This window comes from Pungitius pungitius, chromosome 13 (genome assembly GCF_949316345.1).
Source record: "Pungitius pungitius chromosome 13, fPunPun2.1, whole genome shotgun sequence".
NCBI lineage: Eukaryota > Metazoa > Chordata > Actinopteri > Perciformes > Gasterosteidae > Pungitius > Pungitius pungitius.
In genome coordinates, this window is record NC_084912.1 from 16,390,365 (window position 1) to 16,413,058 (window position 22,694).

Below are 22,694 nucleotides of genomic sequence, written 5' to 3' on the forward strand. Positions count from 1 at the left end.
CATGTTTTTATGAACCTCTTCCCAAACACTACGGCCTCCTCCCAAGAACGTTAAGAGGTATAAACAGACTGCACGCACAGAGACGGGTTAAATGTCATGACCACGGCGCGGCAATGACACCAATCCCCCAACGCAAACGCACTTCCAGTTCAGACACAACTGTGATGAACTGATTGAACTATGGTGCCTCGAGGTCAACAGGTCAAATGTCAAACTGACCCCCCCAACCCCCAAAACTGAAAAAGCTCAAGACTGACTGAGTCCCGACTAGGGGACAACTCGACACCTGAAGAAACACTGCTCCCAACCATCATTCTTATACAAAAACACTTCAATATGAACACATTCACTGGGTTTTCATCAATACAGGCCTTTTGTTTATTTTACCTCAAAGTTCCAAGAACTAGATGCAGCATAGTTCAGTCTACTACAGTATGAAGGTACCTACTGTTCATCAAGATTTAACCCATATGCATCACTAGGGACTAATTGGAATTTAGTTTCTAGATGGGTTATATTCTTAGTCAATTCATATGGCATACATTTAGGCAAGGGTATAACCTCCGAAAGACAGTATGGTAACAGTAATAATAACCAGCATCATGTAGACTGGCATTTAAAGAGGATTATATTTGTCAGTAACGATCAGGACGGATGCTAGTTAAAAGATTTAACTCTGTGAAAGTGGAAAATAATATATGGCAGGTTTTCATTCTCATTTTCCTGATCTTAGGTCTAGAGCCTCTTGGTTATAAGGAATGCACAAAACATTTTTTTTAAATGATATTAAAACATCTTTTCAGCAAAGGCTACTGTTATGTTGGTTTGAAACATAATCACATCCTGCACTCACACAAACAAACTGTTGATGATACATTTTAGCCTATGATATGAAACTAGAACCCATATCGGCTATATTCATCAGAAAGGAGAGGAAGATGAAATGCCTTTTGATGCGTCCCAAGGTACCCAAACTCCCTCCCTCCCTCCCTCCCTGGGTGCCCCTTGAGCACAGCAACCTATGCCCCCCACCCTCTGACCTGGCTCTCGGAGGGTTTGTCAGAAGGGTCCTTGTGAATGGCCATCTGGTAGAGTTTGTACACCTGGTAGGAGGCGTCAAAAGAGGCTTTGAACTGCGGGCTAGCGGGATTGGAGCGCACTAGCCTCACCTTCAAAAAGAATATGGGCAGACAGAGGTTAACATTAAGATGGAAAGGAAGTACATAAGAATAACATGAGTGGGAGAGATCGTCACAAATCAAATAGACATCGTAGAGAGGAGAGCGAGACTGACACAAACACACCCTCTCTGAATGTTTTTAGCCAGCTTACAAACAAGAATGGGAACATTTCCCTTCTGAAAGGCTGGGTACTCCTCTTTAGTCAATGTCCTTGTTTCACCAACAACAGCAGCAAGCTGAAGCCTGATTGGAAAACAAGAATGATACAGAGAAGGTGTGTTTCGTATGTGTCAATCAAAACCACAATATTGGATTAAAAAGAAAAGGTCACATTTACATTGCATCCTCTCCTCAGTGTATTGAGCCCATTTCCAGTGCATCACCATGTCATCCGAGACCAAATGTAGAGAGAACTTAGTTGCCCTTCAATATTTCCAGTATGTTCCATTTGACGACTTGTATAATATAGCTATATTTAATATAATGATCAGTACATCGTCTGATATGGGCTTATTGCAGACTTATTGTATTAATGTGTAGGTGGGCCGATAAGTGACAGAAAGCGCATCATAGGAATACGAAGCCAGGTTTTGGGTGTCACCCAGTCAGTCCACCCAAAGGCCATTTATAAGTTAAGTTTTCAACACTAAAACCTCTGTAATGTCTCTCATAATAAAATAAGCTTTTTTTGGCCACGGAGGCGCAGCCATGAGAATCCCCTGGACGGTCAGAGCAGTGATAGAACCTGGGGATTGTTTGAGTTGGACCCGAGTTGATTTTGCTCACATGTCCACTAGGCCTCTACATCTTTAGTCAAACGGAGACATTGGGCCTCTTACAAAAAAGGACAATCCTGTAGTTCAGTCCGTTTTAGAGATATATTTTGACAGGCTGAAATCATTTTCGGTGAAACAACACTGTGGCAGATCATATACAGCATGGAAATTAAATTTGAGCAATTCTCATAACAGACCTGAAATTGAACACTAGTGGTCTGACACAGCCTAACAAACGCTCAACTAAACACTGGCTTTTAACTTTAATTAAACTGGTTTATCATGTTGCTCTGAACGTGGACTTTGAAGAATACCATCACAAAGTAATAAAACAGAGCAGCCAATGAAACACTGTGAAAGCGGGAGCAGAGTGGAGAGCGAGAGGAGTCTAGAGGGGGGCATGGTGGTTCTACCCTCGTCTCAGAGGCTGGAAATCACGGAGTCACACTGCACCCTGGTGGTGGGGACTGGAGCAACAGCTGTAATTAAAAAGGGGAACTACCAAAAACATTACCAAACATGATCAATGCTCTCCTAAATCCAATAACCAGATAGCTGAAACTCCTACTGATGATGTCAGTACGTATTAACAGTGCTTTTGTGAGTAGTTCATGTTCAAAAATGTGGGATGAACTTTTCAAGGCCGTAAAAATAAAAATTGGCATTGTAAATGGGTTTCCTTTTAAGGATAGGAACCTCTCAAAGCCGTCAACTAAGTCAACAGTACAGGAGCCCAACGCTGCACCAGATTCACTCATCTGCTCTTCATCCAAATTGTCCATTAGCCCCAAATCAGGTGCAGGATAGCCACACAAATAAACAGCTCAACAGGTCAAATAGGGGCATCTCTCAATTATTTAGCAAGTAATAAGTACAATTAACCTTCATTCCACAGTATGAACCTGTGTTCGTGCCCACTTAGTTAAATGGAACCATAATTGCAGGAAAACAAATGATTCCAATGGGGCCGGTGTGAACTCAGAAGGCACAAAGAGAAGAGACACACCCCGTCTGGCTGCTCAGATCTCAGTCTGGTACTCCACCAGCCTCAGCTCGAGGCCTTCGCCAGAGAACTTTCTGCTTTGTACAGGATCCCCCTCCCCCGTTCGTTCAAGTTCATTTCCAGGTCGTCGGGTATCTGCGGTCTCAATGTCGTCAGAGGGGTAATGCGACCCTGTTTGTGTGGTGGGCCTGTCGTTAGGGTTGCATTTTAAAATGGGGTGGTTTTTCCACTCAGCTTGGGCCAGCTATTCTCTCTGCAACACATGGTGATGTCACTGGAGCTGGGGAAGAGGGCACTGTGAAACCATATTTTCAGGCTAAGTGAATCCAAACATTATGGAGACGGAGAGCACAACCCAAGATGCAATTTCCTAATGATGGCTGGAATCATCCCAACGGGATAATGGTTTTTCCAAGTCACATTACAAGCAGAAAAGAAAGCACCCACTCTATATTTCTGCTCACCTCGAGGCGATGTGGGGAGTTGTCGGGCAATGACTCATTGATGAAATCTTCCAGGGGCTTGGGTTGCGTGGTCTGTGCCGGATTGAGAGGAGTTGGAGAGACAATGGAGGCGTCCCCCTCAGACTGTTGTCTATTCTGCTCTTTCTGTAGACGTCGCTCCTTTCTCAAGTCTTTGGCCTTCCGACACAGGGGTCGGCCGGGATCAGCACCCATCCCTGCCCCCCCACCCGACAGAAGAGGGGACAGAACAGCCTTTGGTTAGGTGGATTGCTATGACTCTTAGATAGGGAAGAGGCCATCCTAACGCCCATTTCTAGTGTGCAAACCTTGCGTCGGCTTCACTGCTGCCATGATTATGATTGTACAAGAGGTGATCAGCTAGCTAGGGAGTATTCTAAGAAGAAGATATAAGAAGATGCAGAAACATGGACCATAATGAATCAGAAAGTTAAAACGGCCGACCAGACCAAAGTTAGCTGCAGATGAATAAGCCCCGTCAACTTCTGGGCTGTTGCCAAGCCCTGCAGTTCGCCGGGCATCCCATGTCAACATTTTACACGCCTACATCCTGTTTGGAGCAATAAGGAAATGACAGCCATTTCCTCCTTGTCCCATTGCCAACAATCAGCTGTGTCTTGAAAGAGAAACCTCTGGTCAGGACAGGGGGGTTGTGGGGCGGGGGGGCTCTCTGGCAATGGCGTTCAGCTCTCTCAAAACTACTTCGTCTTCTGCACGGTGCGGCGTGAACACGAGGAAGGGCGGGAGGCGGGGGGGGGGGGGGAGTCGGAGGTTCTTTCTCTCTCAGGGCAGACACAACAACTGCGACACACGCACACACACACACACGCACACAGCTTTCTGCTGCTGTGATTGCCTAAAGCGTTATCCTATACTTTGGAAAAGCACCACATTCCGCATGTCCTTCTGTATCCGTTTACCTTTGGCTCCATGCACGCCGTAAGGAAACAGGGAGCCGTGTATTCTCAAGCTGGAAATGGAACCGTGTAACGCTTGGGTCATAAAACTAGAGGAAAGACATGTCCAGGTACTTTCTGCTAGCAGTAAAGGGGTTGGGGGGGGACCACTGATCCAACGCAGTAAATCCTACCTGCTTCCTCTTCTGAAAAGGGGTGTTATTTCTGACAGAGAGGACTGTGGCACGTGTGTGTGTGTGTGTGTGTGTGTGTGTGTGTGTGTGTGTGTGTGTGTGTGTGTGTGTGCATACATCCGCAGCTGAAGCCCTCTGCCTTGTGATTAATGAGTGTGTTCTCATTAGACATTTCAGAGGGAAAAGGGGTGGGGGTGTTGATGCTTGAAACATGAGCAGTTGTAACAATTTCTGCTTCCTGCATCTTAAGAGGAGTTTATTTTGTCGTCACTAGGATTATTTTTAGTTATATAACATATTATTATATAACACATTATTATGTGTTGGCTATGAGGATATCTTGTGCTGGGAATGTAAGCAGGATAACATGAGCCAGAACTCAACACACTGGTCCAAACACAGAGGAGTGTGTTACGAGGAGACCAGGGACACACTCTGGTGAGATACGGTGCTACAGACCAGTACCGCTGTGGCAGTCCAGCTTATGGGTGCGGTCAAATGTCAGCTACCATGGCCATTTAAAAGTTCCAAAAGAAACTGCAGTGCGGCAGGACCACAGTAGAAGCAGCTCACCCATCAGTGTTCTTTGGGTACATCCCAAGTCTCTTAACTTCATTTCCCACTTCCCCTACTTGCATATTGTGCATTCATAATTGATGAACGGCTACTAAAAAACACTCCAAATCAATAACTTTTCTACTTATTATCAAATGTGAGTGATTAGTGTAACCAGCTAATTGGGAATGGGATTTCTCACCTGCTCTGGGAGCCCCGACTGTCGGTCGCTCAGCCGCAACGGACTGTGGATCTTTTCTTGGCGCCACGGAGTCGGCCGGGGCGCCGTCTGCTGCCTCGCTCTGAGCCTCCGTGGTGGCGGGACACTCCGGTAGCTCCTTCTGAATGTCTGTTATGGCGGCACGCTGCACTTCGGAGGGGCCGCCGTTGCTTGGTTCGCGCGGACCTGCTTGGTCACACACAGAGTCCATCGGTTCCCCTGCAAGGCACAAACGGGCTGCTGACTTGTCTCGTGTGGCGTATACTTATACAGAGGCATAATACTCTGGAAGACACAAGACAAATAAATAGACTCACCATCATCCGGTCCATTCGGTAATTCCCCTTTGGAAATGAATTTGCTAATCTTTTTCAGGACTTTCTTGTGCGACTTGGAAGGCTGGAATTTCAGTGCATGACATCTTGAAGAGAGCATTCAAAGTATTATTACAAACATATGTGTGTATGTATATCGTACAAATATCGTAATATTCTACGTCATTCTTGTCCGCTGTGCAGTTAACTGAATAATGGGATCATGTACCTGATGGTGTACTGTGGACAGCAGGTCTTGTTCATTTTGGGCTTGTAGACGTATTTCCCACTTCTGAAAAAGGAAAGAACCGATGGCCTTCACTAAATACAGATGCAGCGATTATTTGAAATATCCCAAGCAGGATTCACTGAACACAAGTCCTCACCTTCTCCACCCTCGGTCTATCAGGTCCTGGTAGTCTTGTACAGTCATGGTGTGAGACCACATCCCTGAAGGAAACCAAAGGAACATTAAAACCTTTAATTGATTTCACTTGATACATTTCATACATTCGTTGGTTGGTGTCGCAGCCACTGAAAAAGAAAAAGAAAAAGTGGCCGCCATGTTAAAAGCTGTTTTAATTCCCTAAAATCCCCAACCCTTGGTTTCATGTTAAACAATATTTTGGATCAGTGTTAAAGGTGTGGCAGATAAATGTGTTATTGGAATTGGAATTAGCCCACCGGGGGTGAAGGAGGCAGGGCTCGGAAAAGTGGTTAGGTCCTTGTCTTTTTTTAATATTCGAATCCAGCTAAGGACTCAAATGGGGTAGCTGTGTTTGCGCATGCCATCTCATGATTCACTGATGGAAAGAGTTCTGGTATTTGCTGAAATAAAGCTTTATTAATAGATAAAAGAGACAGTTAGCCTTAAACAGGAGACATGGACTTAAGTGAGGAGTGGTTTGTCAATAAGCTGTGCAGTCTATACAAAAGTATTTTTGGGAGCCAGTTCTAATTATCATCATTGGGTGGAAGGTACCAAACTGGGCCAGTAGGTGTCGTCATGGTGCACATTTCTTTATAGGTGGGAACTTTCAGGCAGGTGGCAGGTGTTGCTAGACGAGGAGCACACAGTTTTCGCTCCGGTCTCCGTCACATGTGTTTGTTTGTAAGTGACAGTTGAATGGACTCCGCATTGTGAGGAATAAAATATGCATTTAAACGAAGAAGCAAAGGCGTAAGCGGTTTTATTCACAAGACAAAGTGTGGTTGTGCAGTGGCCAGCGCGTCAAAAACAACATTTTAGCCCGTCTACGCAGCCCCTCAGTGGCTTTAAGTTCGGCTTAGCCGCTACAGTATTATTTGTGTCCACAACGATCCCACGATCTTGGCCTTTCAACTCATGACCTTCTCCGACCCCTCATATAAAGCTTGCACATGCACACAAAAGCATGACGACAAGAACCCTCAGTTAGATTTTCATGACAGCAGTAAAGCGGTCATATTAATGAGAGTAAGAACTGACAATTCTAGTATTTGTTTTAGGAAGCATTGAGAATGCGCCAAACAGAGTGGAAAGAAAATCTGGTATATTTAAAACTGTATACATCAAGTGATCATCATCATACTAAAAACTTTTAAGAGTGGGTGAATCTGGAGAGCTCCCCTTTTCAGCCTCACCTGAGGCACCACAGACACAGAGGGGCGCAGATGTTTATTGTTGGGTGGCCTCGTTGATAACATCAGTGCATCAATGACGCAGAGGCCAACACTATCGCTCCAAGCACCTGCTTGGAAAGCAGATTGTGTTGTTGAAAATCTTTGTGTTGGTCTAATTTGGCATGTTTTCTCAGGTAAATATAAGCAGGATGGAAAGAATATGATATGAAGAGGAGATTAAAAACACATTTTGCTGCATTGTGAATATATTTAACTGGACATTAACTGTCATTGTAAGTATACTGCAGATACTTTTACTCTCAACAGCGTCAATGACCACTGCCAAGAAACACACAGGAAGTGTGATCTCTTCTCCTCCCCACATCCTTCCATTCCCCCATGATGCAACATATGCAGATTACCACTCTTATCTTAGATTAAAGTCTTGTCTGCCGGCTCTGAGCCCAATCGCTCACTGACTTGCATTAAGGACTGCCTCGTGCCTAATAATAGTCAACATGTCTCGCCCCTGTTCACTTACTCTGAATGGCACCTTTCAGCCCACCAGAAAATCCCATCCTACGGCTTCTTTTATATCCTGGCTTCAGAACTTCTAAAACGCAGAGTTACGTGCACCTTTGCAGCCTTTATATAAAACACAGAGTACAATGTGGCTTATTTCAGCAGCACACAGAGAAATGATGAAGAATGTTTGTTATCACTGATTGCCAGTTGATACACAGAGCTTTTTATACTTAACGTGTTGTGGTCTGACATACACAACACACATGCATAAATAAGTGTCTGGTCTTTTACTTCAATTGCAATGAGGCATTTGAAATGGTAGGCAAAGTAAAATATGGTGGGCCAACATATGAAAAAAAACATCGGGATAATGACGAGGAAACATCACAATTAGAGCCTTGATCCACCGGATGTTTCTGTGTGCTTACAATATTAATTAAAAAAACAATGACAGGGTTCACTTGGAAGTGAGCCCAGGCCACTGTTCACAGCTGGATCCTGGAAGAAGGACCCACTGCAGCTGGATAAAGACGTTGGTCATTTAAACTGAACAACATTGACCATTAGGTAATTGTTAAAATCTCCAATGATACCGTCTCGGTGACAAAGATCATACGCGATGGTCAATAAGAGCACGTTCTTGTGACCCTCACACGGTAAACAGATGGCACCGGAAGTCACGTGAATGCCTCCAGCGTGTCAGAGCAGACGAAGCCGGGTGAGCGACACCTTCTGCCCCCTGTCCTGCTCGGCTGGTCAGCTAGCACAACGCTAGCGTGTTAAGATAGCAAGCTAAGGTAGTGAAAGTACAGCGCTGGACTGGAGTGAACATTGCTCTGCAGTGCTTCAACAAACACAACCAATATCATATAATGGCCTTACCTCCGTGTAGTTAATAACAGTCTAATGTGAGGTTTCCTCGCAATAAAAGAGGTGGGCTGCAAGATGCTAAAACGGAGTTAACGTTAATTCCAACATTGAACTGCTAAAGTAGCGATAGTGTGCACGGAGCATGATGTAATGCACCGGTCTTGCATCTGATTTAACATAGCGTTAACTTACTCAAATGTATTGCCATTAGGATGCCGGTTTGACCCTGTCCCTAAATCAGAAAGTAAACGGAGCTAGGTCGTTAGCCTCATTTCTAAGCTAATGACGAGACTCTTACCGTGAGAAAAGTTGCCTTCATCATTTTTACAGTAACCACACCGGTAACCGCTGTCTCCACCAAAATACTCAACTATAGTATAAGACTTGTTTCCTGCCATCTTTGACATCGACTCAAGTGATAGCTAAATGTGGCAGCAGCAGCAGGCAAGATTGAAGTAACGTTACTGTGGATATAAAAGACACGCCCCTAGAAAAGACGACATAAATGCTGCGTTGAGGAAAAGTGGGAGCTTTGAGTTCATTTCATTACCAGCGCTGTAACGATGCCAAACAAGTCAAATCAAATGTTCATCATCAACATCAAATGTTTGGAAAGCATGTGTTTTGCTGATGTTAATTCAATTATAATTACTAAATAATCCAAGGGCGGTTTGCTCAAAAGTAGAAAAAAGAAATCCAGGATAGGTGAAAAAGCGCAGCTTGATTTAGTGTGATTCGCTCGTCGCGGTTGCCCGTTTGCCGAGCCAGGATGGGGAAGGGGGAGCTAAATTAATCCAGGCATTTATCTGGGATTAAATAGATCACGGTATTGATCACAGATTTACTGATGCAGAAAAGGAAAATATATTTTTAAAGATACATTTTTTTCAGCCGCTGAGCAGCAACTGATCACGGAACTATATGAGGAGGTGAAGCATATAATGTGCAAAAAAAAGGAAAAAGCAAACAGAAAAACCCTGGCAGACAATCGTGGACCGACTGAATGCCGAAGGGTTTATAAATTGTCTTATATTTATAGGATTTATTATTAATAGTTCAAAAGGACCATTTCTCGTTTGAACTGCAATAAAAACAAATTAAGGTACTGTAACTACACAAAAACATTGTAGTTCCCTTTTTCTTCTTGCTACTGTTGTGCAATTTCCAGAGCTGTAAGACATTTATATTCCACTAAAAAAAAAAAGAATAAGACCACAATGAGTAAATGGTGGCAAATGCAAAAGAATTTTTTTTAAAACAGATAACAGTTTGAAACCAGGGACATAATGATGCAGGTTTTTCAGTCTGACAGAAGCCCAAATCACGACTAAAGTGTACAACGTATTTATTAAATCATCTGGGCAAAGACAGCTTAATCAATATTGAACCAAGAGCCTGCACAGGGACACTTTCAGAAAATTCCAAAAAGGCCAAGGGGTTTCCATATAGAAAAATAAGTTACAAAATCATAGCCAAGCTAATATCTTTTTTAATTAGTCCTATAAAAAATACCTTAAAGAGCAAAGATTTGTCTCTGTTTACTTTACATTTTGAACTGCCACACAGATTATCATTTATTTATCATAATACATTTCCCTCTCAGTCATGTAACAATCACTCATCTTCTCTGGAGCTTGGTATTCATCTCATAAGATGTCCAGTAAAAGTAGCGTCTGTTCTGCATGTAGGTTTTCTGCACGTAAATAGTAGACTCGTACAGGTGAGGAACAGCAGCAGTTTACGGAAGTGGACGTGCTACTGATAGTCCAAAACCTCTTCCTGAAAACTGGGTAAACATCAGTTAAGTTGCTTCCTGTTGATGGATTTTTGGTTGGGGCCCTAGCTAAAGCCCCCCTGGGGGAGGGGGATGTTTTCGTGAAGGTATTTCATACTCCCTTGCTCAGAGAAGTCAGCCACAGTGTGCCCTTCTCCTCGAAGGACCCATTTAGTGGTCAGAAGCCCCTCCAAACCCACTGGACCTCTGGCATGTATCCGTGCTGTACTGATACCAACCTCAGCTCCTGCAAGACGAAAATACAGAATTAGCTCTTCTGTTCCTTTTTCAAACCAGCGGTAGGTTAGATCCATTTACAAAAAGGATGTAAACTCAGGAGGAGGCATGAAGAAGTCAAAACTACTTTGCATACCTAGGCCAAAGCGGTATCCATCAGCAAAGCGAGAGCTTGTATTCCAGAAGACACAGGCACTGTCCACCTGCTGCAGGAACTGTTCAGCCTTCTCTTCGCTCTCAGTAACAATGACGTCGGTGTGAGAGCTGCCGTATTTGTGGATGTGGTCCACGGCGTCCTGCATGCTGTCCACCACCTCAATGCAGCACTCCAGGTCCCCATACTCCGTCCTCAGAGACTTCACCTCGGACGGGCTAAAGGTTAAATGAGAGGCAAACCGGGGGCCTGCGTGGATCTTCACCTGAAAGAATGCAATGGCACAATGATTGGAATGAACAGAATAATGAAATAATCTGTCAAAAATTTAACCAAAACATCTCACGGGCCTAAATTTAGCCATCTCCAGAAAGTTTGTTTCACGTTTAAACGGCTCGATGGAAGGTTCTTACATGTTCGGTTCTCAGCATGTCAATGACCTGGTCGAAAATGGGAGTTCGAAGCAAGTCCCTGTGAATAAGGAGGGTCTCCATGGCGTTGCAGGCCGCGGGGTAGTCACACTTTGAGTCTCTGACTGCAATGAAACACAAGTTAGCACCCGTGTGTCCAGCAGTTCTGTGTTACATTAGCAAAATTCCTAAGCCCAGGAGCAAAACGATTGCAAAAATGAAAACACCTTCACAGAAACCACATACCGATATCTATAGCTTTGTCTATGCTGGCGTCATTGTCTATGTAGACGTGACAGACGCCCTCGCTGTGGCCCAGAACAGGAATGCCCTTGGCCGCCCTTTGGATGTCCTTAACGAGCTGGGACGAGCCCCTTGGAATGATCAGGTCAATCAACTTGTCCAGTCGGCACAGATCCTCCACTTCTTCACGTGTGCTCACCTACACATCGGGGTACATGTTAGAATGTTACCAAACCACGTAAAAACCGTGTTTCAGTAACGCAGTGTTTTCCTTGTTACCAGTTGAATGGCATCTGCCACTCCGTGAATGGAAAGGGCCTCTTGAGCGAGTTGATGTAGAATTCTATTGGTGTTGGAAGCTTCTTTACCCCCCTTAAGTAGCAAAGCATTTCCACTGGCAATAGCCAGAGCCGACACCTGAAACGCAGTATTAAAAACACGTGAAAAGGGGCCTTTAATGACAAAGAGGTTAATGTCTTTAAACCAGTGGGTCCTTATTTACACGACAACACACATCTCAATGTACATGCCAAAACTAACTTTTGTCATAAGTTGGTCACCCAACCAATCACGTGGTGCAGAATGGACCTATTCAAAACATTCATTTTAGAGCACAGCAGAGGAGGGAGACCCCGAGACAGTAGTCTGAACCAAGACAGCAAACTTTATTACTTTCAGAATGGACAAAAAGACAGCGCAGACCGGAGTCACGCTTACCTTTCACCATAAAAGTGTGGACACAGTCCCTAGCCAACTATTTACCAGAGGAGAGGGGGTGTCGGGGGGGATTACTGACCTGCGGGAGACAATCAGGACGCGACTCAAAGATGACCAGCAGGACACCAATTGGCACAGTGATCTGTTCCAGCTCCAGGTTGTTGGCCACCCTGGTCCTCCTTAGCACCCGACCAACGCTGTCCCTGGAAGACACAGCCAGCTGGCGGAGGCCAATAGCAAGACTGTTCAGCTTGGATGAGGACAGACTCAGGCGGTCGATAAGAGGCTGGGAGAGACGACCTATCAACAGGTAAAGAACAAGGACAATGCAGGAGTCTGAAGATCCACAGAGGGCAACTAGAAACCAAGAACTCTGTTGACCCAGTCAAAGAGTAACCTCCCTTACTGCTTTCACAAGCCTCTTACGGACAAGAGCTGGGCCAAATTCTACTCAACACTGACCAACCAGATAATGCAAGCCTCCTTCATAAGCCAGTGTCCCTTAGTAGACATGCTACAGATGAATGAACCGGATGATTGCATGAGCCAGTGGCTCAGGGTGGTCTGTGTTTCTTCCCGGTGTTTTTGTACCTGATGTTGTTGCTAACTCCATGTCTCTCTTGTTGGCACTGAGGATCTCATCTTTCTTCTCAGTAAGCAGGTCCGCAAGAGAGCAGATGATCTCTCCTCTCTGGAAAAAACACACACATTACAGCTGCTATGGGTAAAATAAACGTTTGATGCTTGCATGCTGTTGGTAAAATGATTCACTTTGTCTCGTTTTAGTATTGGTGGGTTATCATTATGTGTTTGCCATTGTTTTAGTAAAACGGTCATTTAAATTAATTTAGCAACAGTATAATGATGCCAATTCAAGGAATTTATGGGACTATGTCATATCGGATCCGATATAGAAAATGGTGGTAAATACATGCCATTCCATCCTCTTCATGTACGTAAACATTTTAATAGCGGACCATACTGAGGGAGCGATAACGTCACCTGCTCAGGGTCCAAGGAGGCCAGGGTCCTGCCTGCATGCCGGGCCATCTCCGTCTGCTGCTCCACAGTCGGACCTCGGGGCATACACACGCATTAAATGTAAAACCACAAGTGGGGGGAAAAAAAACAACTCTTTCCACATGGACTTAGCCAATACCTGCAGGTTTCACCTCCGAGAAGAAGGTGCCGACTTTCTTCCCCTCCACGATGTCCGTGATGACGTGGCCTGTGACTTTAGGATGCGTGCCGTTGGCGATGACGACAGACGTACCACCCTGCAGAGCCCAGAGGGCTGCTTTCACCTGATTCAGAGGACACCACGACTGAGTACAATGAAAATTTTTACTCCGTCCTGTTTACACTACCAGATAACAAGGGGACAGTCGCGCTGACCTTGGCTTCCATGCCGCCAATGCCGACTCTGGACTTGCTGCCATACGTGATTGACTGCTGGTCTCCAGGATAGAATATGTCAATCAGCTTGGCATCATCTGTTCCAGGGGGACGGTCGTATAAGCCTGCGGAAGGGCAGATTTTTTTTTTTTTTTACTTACACCGAACCAAAGCAGTCACATAGATATTAATAGATCAAGAGGCCAGACGATATTCAGAGCCTTTCTACCAACACATAATTCACTTACAAACACGGTAATCGTTTTAAAGTACACCAACAAATTAGCAATGCACTAAAATTGGAGGACACCAATAAAAACAGAATAGCTGAGGTTGACAAATCCTGATATGTCTTCAAGTACAGGAAAAGCTTAAAAGAAAATCACTGTTCCCTATATTCTCTATGATGTACAGTGACTCAGCAGTGTCCTTCATTAGCCACTCTGCTTTCCAGATGTCCATTTCTTTGAATCCCCACACATCTAATTTATAGCATGTTTTCACAGCCTGGGTAGTACTTCTCACCACGAGTCAAATTAAACTGTGTGTAGAGTCTGATGCTCAAGACATTTTCATTACATTAACATTTGTTGTTATTGCCACATAGGTTTTTTGCTTCACATCATTGAAAATATAGTTGATAAGAAAAACGGATCAAGTACAATACCTTCTACATCCGACAGGGCAATGAGGAGGTCTGCTTTCATTTCAACAGCTAACCGTGCAGCCAGGCTGTCATTATCTTTGATGCTTATTACCTAAAAAACAAATAGAAATGTAATTTAGTCATTGTAGGCCTTTACAATGAAAAAAATGTGTCCAAAAAGTTAAATGTCAGCGACGGTGGTCATCCACACATGAATTAAGCAATCTAGCATCACAATTCTGGACCACACTCAGAATTCCCAGCATGCCCTACATTTCCTCCCTGCAAGTCACTGTTGGGAACAGGGGGCGGAACGACGGCGTCGTTGGTGTTGATGATAGGAACGATGTTCATCCGCAGCAGCTCATGGAGAGTGCTGTTCAGGTTGCGACGCTTCTGCTCATCATAAAAGTCCAGGTTGGTCACAAGAATCTGCAGAAGTGGAAAGAAATATAGAGAATTAGGTTTGGATTTAACTCTGTCAGCATTTTACTCTCCGAGGACAGTCAAGTGCATACTTGCGCCGTGCAGGTGCTGTATTGGGTGAACATGGCCTCGTACAACGCCATCAGTCCACTCTGTCCAGCAGCTGCGCACGCCCTTGCCTCGAAAACTGGAACTGACTGGAAAAAAAAATAATCAGGAAATCCACTAAAATTTGACAAATAAAATATAATCTAATACCTAACCACTTCTTAACAAGAGGACAGCCATTCCCAGGGTTAACGATTGCAACTCACCATTTCTTTGAGCTGGTTTTGTCCAGAATGTAAGGCCTGTCTGACGCTCTGAGATAGCAGGATCTCATGCCTCAGCCTCTGCTTCCCAAAGGCCACGGCACCACTGGTGACGATCATCATCTCCCTGCCTTGATTCTGCAGCATGGCCACCTGACAAAACGTATAGTCATGGTCCCGCACGACCCGCAGCCATCACCACAATGTCCTATCTGGTCCGTAGCAACAATATGAACGTGGCATTACCTGCTCTACTATTGAGGCCAGTCGCCCCAGTGCCAGACCACACTCATCCCGCGTCACCACGGCACTCCCCAGCTTCACCACAATGCGTTTGGCCTTCTTTAACTCACTGCGGTGGGCCAAAGACTTCCCATGGGGCCGTGGGACTGCAGAGAATAATAAACACACCGTAATTTACATATCAGCAAAGAGGGATAAGACATGAATTTCATATTGTCCCCTTTCGGGTGGTTACTTACATTTAGACTGGGCAAACGGTCTGATGGACACCGGACAGACCTTTGACAGCCGGATTCTGGATGGCGAGCGGGAGCACAAAGCCAGTCTGGCAAGCATGGCTCTTACACCGGAGGACAGCTGTGGTAAACACACAAACCAATGTCAGGTTAATCGAACAATTAGTGCAACAACCTCATCCGAGACAACAACAATGTATCGTCACACTACTGTAAAGAGGATCACAAACATAAGACAAATGTGCTTAAATGTTGTGCTTAATTTGATGTGATTATCAAAATTGTTTAAACTCGACACACGGATCCAGTTGACTGGAGTGGTTTAAAGACATGTTCAAACAGCTCACATAGATCCAGGATATAGGTCCTGCTCATTTATATGGGCTCTAACGTGTTTACACATATGAAGCCATTGGAGTTTTTAAAGCTAACACGCTGTAGCCGCTATTGTCTGTCAAAAAGGTACCCGGGGCTAGCTGACGTTAACTAGCGTTAGCTAAAACAGTCGAGCTCTGCGGCTATTTGGCAACGAGCGGACAGATTCAATGTGGCAGACAGTGACTCCTCACCTCGCAGCGTGAAGGACCAGAAAGCAGAGTCCAAACACTCGCAGTGCGGCGCAATAGGAGACGTAGTCACCGGTTTCACCAGCCACGTCCACTGCACACGTTGGTCGGGTTTGCGCCGTAACTGTGCGATGCGCGAAGGAAAGGTACGTAGGAAATCTGCCCATGCTCCATCTGACGTTAACGTAGATAGAAGGATCCGGTATTTACGTACGCAGAAATACGTGCTTTTGATGGGCGGGGACTTCCGTCGCTGTGGGAGAGAGAAAGAAAACACGTCATGGATGTTGACACACGAAGCCTACTGTAATTTAAATGATCTCCGTGCAATAAAGTGTCGACAGCATACTGTGGAATACAAACAAAAGTGATGAATTATTGTTTTACATGGAATGCTCTATAATGAAGATATTGATTCGCTTATTGCCTTAAAGACAATTGTGCTCTAATAAAAATAGACACCTCTAAGAAGAATTGAAGTTGTATTAAACATTTGCTTATCAAAGGAGCCCATGTTATCAACTAATTAAAATTGCAGTGTTGATCTAACACCTATATTAGGGTGCATCAAATTTGAATGGGAAAATTTAATCTCAAAATGTCAATTTGGCTGGCATTGCATTTTGTTCCAATTAACATAAAAATGACTTTTGCAAAGTTTGGAGGAATTCTATTGAGATTTAGGGGTGCCACCTAACACATGAACTTTGGCGAAATTACGAAAATGTGCAATTTTTAGTCTAATTGCAAAAAGTTTGACCTGGAAATGCTGAATACTGTGAACTTTTATACAGTAAAAGTGTTCTATAGGGTTAATAAATTGAAATTTGTTTGCTTGCCCTTTGGGCAACTTGGGAATTTCTCAGAATTCAACTTTCAAGATTCTCAATTCATTTGTCCTATTGAAAACATGAATGAGGTCAATGGGACATGTTCACGTGGCCTTACCCTGAATTTAGTGCAGCAGTGATGGATGTCAGACATACATATAAAGTTTAATGGACCTTATTGTTAAATACAAGGGTACTTACATACTGAAAAAAAGAACAAACCCTCTCTTAGTGGCTAACTCACTGGCAACTAACAGGGCCTTAAACTTCAAACTTAATTGCTCAGTCTGTGCCAGAGTCTGTTCCGCTGAGAAAAACCACCAGTGAGAAAGAGCTAGGAAATGGAACCTGAACTCTGAACCTAGCCAGTGCGTTTCCCCCCAGATATGTCTACCCACCCGCCACCCAAGAGTAACCATCCTATTCAGGGATTAGCTTGAGTTTGCAGCGGCAAAGGTTTGGCTGTTGGTTGCGGTCATGTTCAACTGCCTGCAGCACATTCTGCAGGTGCTGCTCCTTCCTTGCCGTCGCGACAAAGTCGGATGTGAGCTTGACGCTCGGCACAGTCATTGACCACGTTCATTGCACGTACATTGACTTCAATTTTTTTGAACGCAGCATTGGTCGCCTGGTGACCGTGATAACTCCACCTTCAGGTCTGCAAAAACCAGTGTGGTGCCGGCACCCAGACCGAAGCAGTGGTCTGCCCAGTGAGAGCTGTATGGCAATGCAGGCTGCGGTGAGATGGCCAGTGTTTGACGCAGTGGTGTCAAATGCCATGTTGACAACCTGGTCAGCACACCACCAGTCCTGCAGCAACTTGCATGTCAACCGGGCAATGATCCCTCCACATGTCTCATTGGTCTGTTTCTTATAAGCCTCCCGGCCTCCCGGCTTATAAGAAACAGACCAATGAGACATGTGGAGGGATCATTACCAAGCAGTTTCATCCGCTCTGCATCTCCAACAACCACTGTAAGACGCTCCAACTGCCGCACATTGCTGAGCATCGGTGTTAACTTGCTGTCCCAGTGTAGGGTGCACAATGGAGGTTGTGTCCACTTTGTGCTGTTCCTCACTGATGGTCTCCAGCACTTGGCGTCTTGCTCGGTCAGCTGTTGCGTAAGATGCAGAGAGATGTGTACATTCACCACCCGACTCTGCAACAAGACCACGCGTGAAGGCAGCCTGTTGCCTTGGTGACATCTTCAACCTTATAGCCAGTGACACGACACTTGGTCAGCTAAGGATGTCATGTGGAATGAAGACGTTTGTTCCAGTGTTCTTATGGTTCACCCAAAGATGGTGGATAGACTGTGTTAGTATCCTCCTCTGACTCCTACTCACTCTCCGACTCCAAGCTGGACATTGCCGTCATCTCCTCCAGCTCCTTTTCACAATGGTACTGCCTGGCTGCTGCGGCAGCTTGATGCTCCTCTCGCCGCTTCACCTTCAGTTGCAGCTTTTTGTCCAATACACCAAATGTGGCCACTCTGTCAGTCTTCATGCTGGCCAAGAAAACTCGGTCTTCTGGGTTCAATCAGCTTTTCAACATTTGGAGGCCACAAGTCTGCACTCCATTTTCTTCAATTGTTTCGCTGTAGTCTCACTGGAGCGCTTGGCCTGGGAGATTTTCCGCAGCTTGTTGTTAGCATTGACTAAGTCTACAATCTTGTGGCATGCACGCTTGTCGCTCACCATTGGGACGTTGGCTTTCTTGTAAAATGGCCGCACCTGCTCCATATAAGATAGTAATATGTAATAATACATACCCAACACAGAAAGATCACCTCAAAAGGAAAGATCACCTCAGTTTTCTTGAGCTGTAGTATTCTTTACCTCAGATCTCCATGGCGACCATTGAGCACTGTTAACCACTTTATCCAACAAAAACAGATGAGCGGTGGTACCCCTAAATCATCATGTACTGGAAAAATATTTTGCATGTGTTGTTTCTACATATATTCGAACACTTTTAGCACCCAGCCATATCAAAATTCAAGAATTGTGTTTTTTGATGCACCCTAACCTATATACTGCAACTGCTTTAATTAAGTCACTCAATAATCAAGTTAAGGTTTACTTCATTTAACTCATGCCATGATGCTCCACCATCTATTAGATGTCCTTGAAATATGGTTGCAAGCTCCTGAAAAAAATATTGAGTTCTGATTATTATTATTGGAAATCGAGAATATATTTTAATACTGAAATTATTAAGTTTAATTTGATTACATTTAAATGGTGCTGTATTTAGAACAAATACTTGGTCATTTAATTCACTTAATTTGTTTTTTGGATATGTGCCAGTCACTTGCTTGAATCAGCTTGTGGAAAATATCATCTCATGTTTTGGTAACCTGACACTGAGGCAAATGAGTGGTGTGTGCATGCTGACAGAGGCCTGTGAAACATTCATGAGCAGAAAGGCCAGCAATACAGTGCACACTCAGCTGCCGAAATAGGTGCATGCAGTCATGGGGACGGTCAAGAAAACTTTGAAATGTCCCGTTTGCCAGGATTTTTACACAGATCCCGTGACCCTGCCTTGCGGACACAACTTCTGTCTCACCTGCATCCAGGCCGTCTGGGAAACCGATGGGTCCGAAGAGGGTCCGTTCTTCTGTCCAGAGTGTCAGATATTCTTCCCAACTGATCTCACACTGGAGGTTAACACCAGCCTTCAGACCAAAGTAAAGGACGTGGCTACTAACAGCCCATCAACAACAGAGCTGTGGACACCAACCCCGAGCAGAGCCACAGAGTCATCCTCAACTATCCACTGTGACCACTGTATAGATACACCTTTGGTGGCCATAAGGACCTGCCTGACTTGTGACGCCTCGCTGTGCCGGGCCCATGCCCTGCTGCACCAGCAGAGGTCTGCTCTGAGGGAGCACACAGTTGTGGAGGTGACAGGAGACCTGCTGTCTCTGAAGTGCAAGGAGCATCGTGAAGAGCTAAAGCTCTTTTGTATGGAGGAGAGGGTCCCTGTGTGTTGTCTGTGTGTCCTGGTTGGCATGCACAAGAACCACAATGCATTGCAACTCCATGAGGCCTGCGCAGACTTAAAGGTAAACATGAGCACTATGTAATCATTGCCATTTTATTTTCTAGCAAATTTTATAACTATTGCTTTATCCTTGTCTCAGGATTTTTATGTCTCATAGGCCTTTTGTATTTCTGTATTTAGAGCATGTTAGAAATCACCATGAACCAGCTGCTGAAGAGGAGAAATGAAGCAGAACACGCCATAAAGGACTTGGAGTCATTGTATACACAAACAGTGGTACCTCCTTCAACCATTCAATTGTTGTATTTGCAGATTCCCCTCTTAAACGTATCATTTTATGTTTAACGTATTTTATTTTCTATAGAAGTCTGCTGCCAATTTCAGGGAAAGAATCTCCGACAAGTACAGCACGATTCGCTTTGCACTGGATGGTGATGAGCGCCTGATGATGCAGATCATAGACGCAGAGGAGACGTACATGACAGAGTGGCTGGAGGCCAAGAGAGGCAACATGGAGGCTCAGATCAACGAGATCGACAGCCTCAGAGCCTCCAGAAAATCACTCCTCAATGAGAAAATTAAGCTGCGATTCCTTCAGGTAGGTTAGCTACTATTATGATGATGGGGAAAGCACAAATGCCTAATGCCTCTAAAACATTGAACATACATGACATGTTTATTATTTTTATTTTAACAGCAAATCACAGCACAGAACCTTTGGTGAGTGTAGGCAAGTCTGTGTAGGAGTCTGCCTTTTTCTAACTGCTTTTTTTTGTTGATTATTATCTTTTAATACTGAAGTTTGTATTGTAGCAACCCTTTGGATATACCACCAATCCAGGAGATGGACAAAGATCTGTGTGACCTTGAGAAGCTGAGAACGGCAGAGAGGCTGGTGGATGACCTCTCAGGGGCTCTTTCTCAACACTTCCCACGCACGTGGTCATGTTAGTGGCCTATGATTCTTGAGGAATCTCTTCACTATCTCTAGTTGTGTTCTGAATGTCAATTTGTATTTACAGATCTAAGTTCACCTGCTCTCGACTCCAAGTCAGCCCATCCAAACCTGCAAATATCGCCGGACAGGAAACAAGTGTACTGGAGAACGCAGCCTGTCAGTGAAACTCTGAGACCTCAACTAAAAGACTTCCAGTACAGCGTCCTCGCTGAGGACAGTTTCATTGCTGGCAGTTCCTACTGGGAGGTCATTGTACAGGAGAAACCTTACTGGCTAGTAGGTGTGACCACTGGGCCAGTTGGCAAAGGAGATCCACTAAGCAAGAGCTGCTCCAGCCTGGGTGTGAACAATACATCGTGGTGCATTTATCATGGAGATGGACAGTACCTGGCATGCCATGGCACACAGGAGAAGCAGCTTTTAGTGGAGAAGAAAGTCAGAAAGCTGGGCATTATGGCGAACCTCCAGAAGGGAGAGCTGGCATTCTACAATGCAGATGCCATGACCTTGCTCCATTCTTTTTGTGTGCAGTGCACCATGCCTCTCTACCCCATGTTAAACCCATGCATTGATGTGAATGGACGAAACACACAGCCGCTCACTATGTTTTGGATTAAAGACCCCTGGGATTGGCACGTCAACACAGAAGGTGTCAAAAAGTGAACTTGAGAGGAAACCTTGACTGTAAAAAAAAAGATTGAAGCCTCACGGATGACGCTCTGTATTTTTACTTGTTTTGATTCTGTTTGTTAATTCACATTAAATATCAAATATGCTGGACTTCCCCTTGCTGAATCCGTCCAGGGAAAATTACAATGAGTTGTCTCATCACAACGATGAGACCATCATTACACACAGACAAGAAACACAAAAAATCTATCCACTGAAAATCAAATTTCAGAAACAACACTTGGACATCTTTTACATGGTTGTTGATGCCTTTCACATCGCTTCTGCCTCTGTCTGGCCACTCAGTGTTTCTGACCCACAAGCTGCATTCATGGTGCAAAAGACTCGTCTCTTGTTTCCTGTTGCTTCATGTTTTTTTTTAGGGTAAAAATATTCTGGGAAATAACCCACATTAAGCAGAAATAAACACATTTAAAATGGCTTGACCCTAGTAAAATTATTTTATTCTAGCATTATTTGGTTTGATGGAGACAAATGTTCACGCAAGAGTGCATCCAGTAGTTCAAATATGAAGAAATTCTACTTTTAATTGAAGAATTTTCTAGTACTATTTTAGCAGCAAGTATTATACTCAACTGCTTTTACTCTACAGCTTCAGTGATTAATATATTAATATTATAAATGTCAGAAACGTGGGCTGTCTGAGATGTAATATCAGTAGGATTCATTATTATCCCGGTTGTGTTTGTGCAGTTTTTGTCACATTAAACTGAGACATTAAGTTACAGGTTCCTGTCTGTGCTACATGTCAGATGTGCTGTATTTATTAAAATGTAATAACTTTAAAGAGACTGTTGTCTTTTCTTTTCTAAGTGAGTCTACAAACATTTGTAGTAAAAGTAAAAAGAAAAGAAAAAAATAGCAATGATTTAAACTGACCAGTGGTGAATGTTTAAATGTAACCTTTAAAACGATATGTTCACTGTATTTTCCATTATCACATATAGTCTCACTTTATCTGTAACTGTAACCTTTCAGCTATCCCTGATTGTGCAGTTGTGATATAAGTGTCACTGTGGTACTATAGTACTACTGATCTTTCAGAGGAACCAACTCTGACATCTTCACATGGAATTAAGCACAACAGCATACTCAATACACTCTCATACTTAAATGTATCTGAAAACTTTGCTTTTGATATAATGCACGATATTTTAGAGGGTGTGGGTCAGTATGAGATGAGACTTCTCTTTGATTATATGGTTAAGAACAAATTCATTTAAAAAG

At 44.1% G+C, this 22,694-nt stretch overlaps 3 protein-coding genes across 6 annotated transcripts in view; 1 reads left to right on the plus strand and 2 right to left on the minus strand.

Moving 5' to 3' along the window:
- Positions 1–9,095, minus strand: part of LOC119214111 (arginyl-tRNA--protein transferase 1) — a 41,959-nt gene extending 32,864 nt beyond the window's left edge. The window contains exons 1-7 of one of the 4 annotated variants that reach the window (XM_037465574.2): positions 8,917–9,095; positions 6,008–6,071; positions 5,851–5,913; positions 5,625–5,728; positions 5,290–5,544; positions 3,425–3,639; positions 1,041–1,169 (exon numbers count right to left, since the gene is read on the minus strand). In XM_037465574.2, coding sequence (XP_037321471.2) covers positions 1,041–1,169; positions 3,425–3,639; positions 5,290–5,544; positions 5,625–5,728; positions 5,851–5,913; positions 6,008–6,071; positions 8,917–9,025 — 939 coding nt within the window. In that variant the 5' untranslated portion in view covers positions 9,026–9,095. The remainder of the gene's footprint in view (positions 1–1,040; positions 1,170–3,424; positions 3,640–5,289; positions 5,545–5,624; positions 5,729–5,850; positions 5,914–6,007; positions 6,072–8,916) is intronic. The other 3 variants (XM_037465578.2, XM_037465576.2, XM_037465575.2) reach the window with 3 other exon arrangements.
- An 851-nt stretch (positions 9,096–9,946) lies between these two features.
- Positions 9,947–16,120, minus strand: LOC119214436 (delta-1-pyrroline-5-carboxylate synthase-like). The gene is made up of 17 exons (XM_037466206.2): positions 15,980–16,120; positions 15,414–15,531; positions 15,178–15,320; positions 14,935–15,084; positions 14,713–14,817; positions 14,468–14,626; positions 14,216–14,306; positions 13,549–13,673; positions 13,313–13,457; positions 13,156–13,229; positions 12,745–12,844; positions 12,233–12,453; positions 11,716–11,853; positions 11,440–11,635; positions 11,197–11,318; positions 10,766–11,048; positions 9,947–10,639 (listed from the first exon to the last, which is right to left on the minus strand). Exons 2-17 carry the CDS (start codon positions 15,508–15,510, stop codon positions 10,458–10,460), a joined length of 2,331 nt encoding a protein of 776 aa, XP_037322103.1. The 5' UTR covers positions 15,511–15,531; positions 15,980–16,120; the 3' UTR covers positions 9,947–10,457.
- A 4,543-nt stretch (positions 16,121–20,663) lies between these two features.
- On the plus strand, positions 20,664–21,628 carry LOC119214498 (E3 ubiquitin-protein ligase TRIM39-like). The gene is made up of 2 exons (XM_037466295.2): positions 20,664–20,766; positions 20,842–21,628. Exons 1-2 carry the CDS (start codon positions 20,664–20,666, stop codon positions 21,438–21,440), a joined length of 702 nt encoding a protein of 233 aa, XP_037322192.2. The 3' UTR covers positions 21,441–21,628.
- The last annotated feature ends 1,066 nt before the right edge of the window (positions 21,629–22,694 follow it).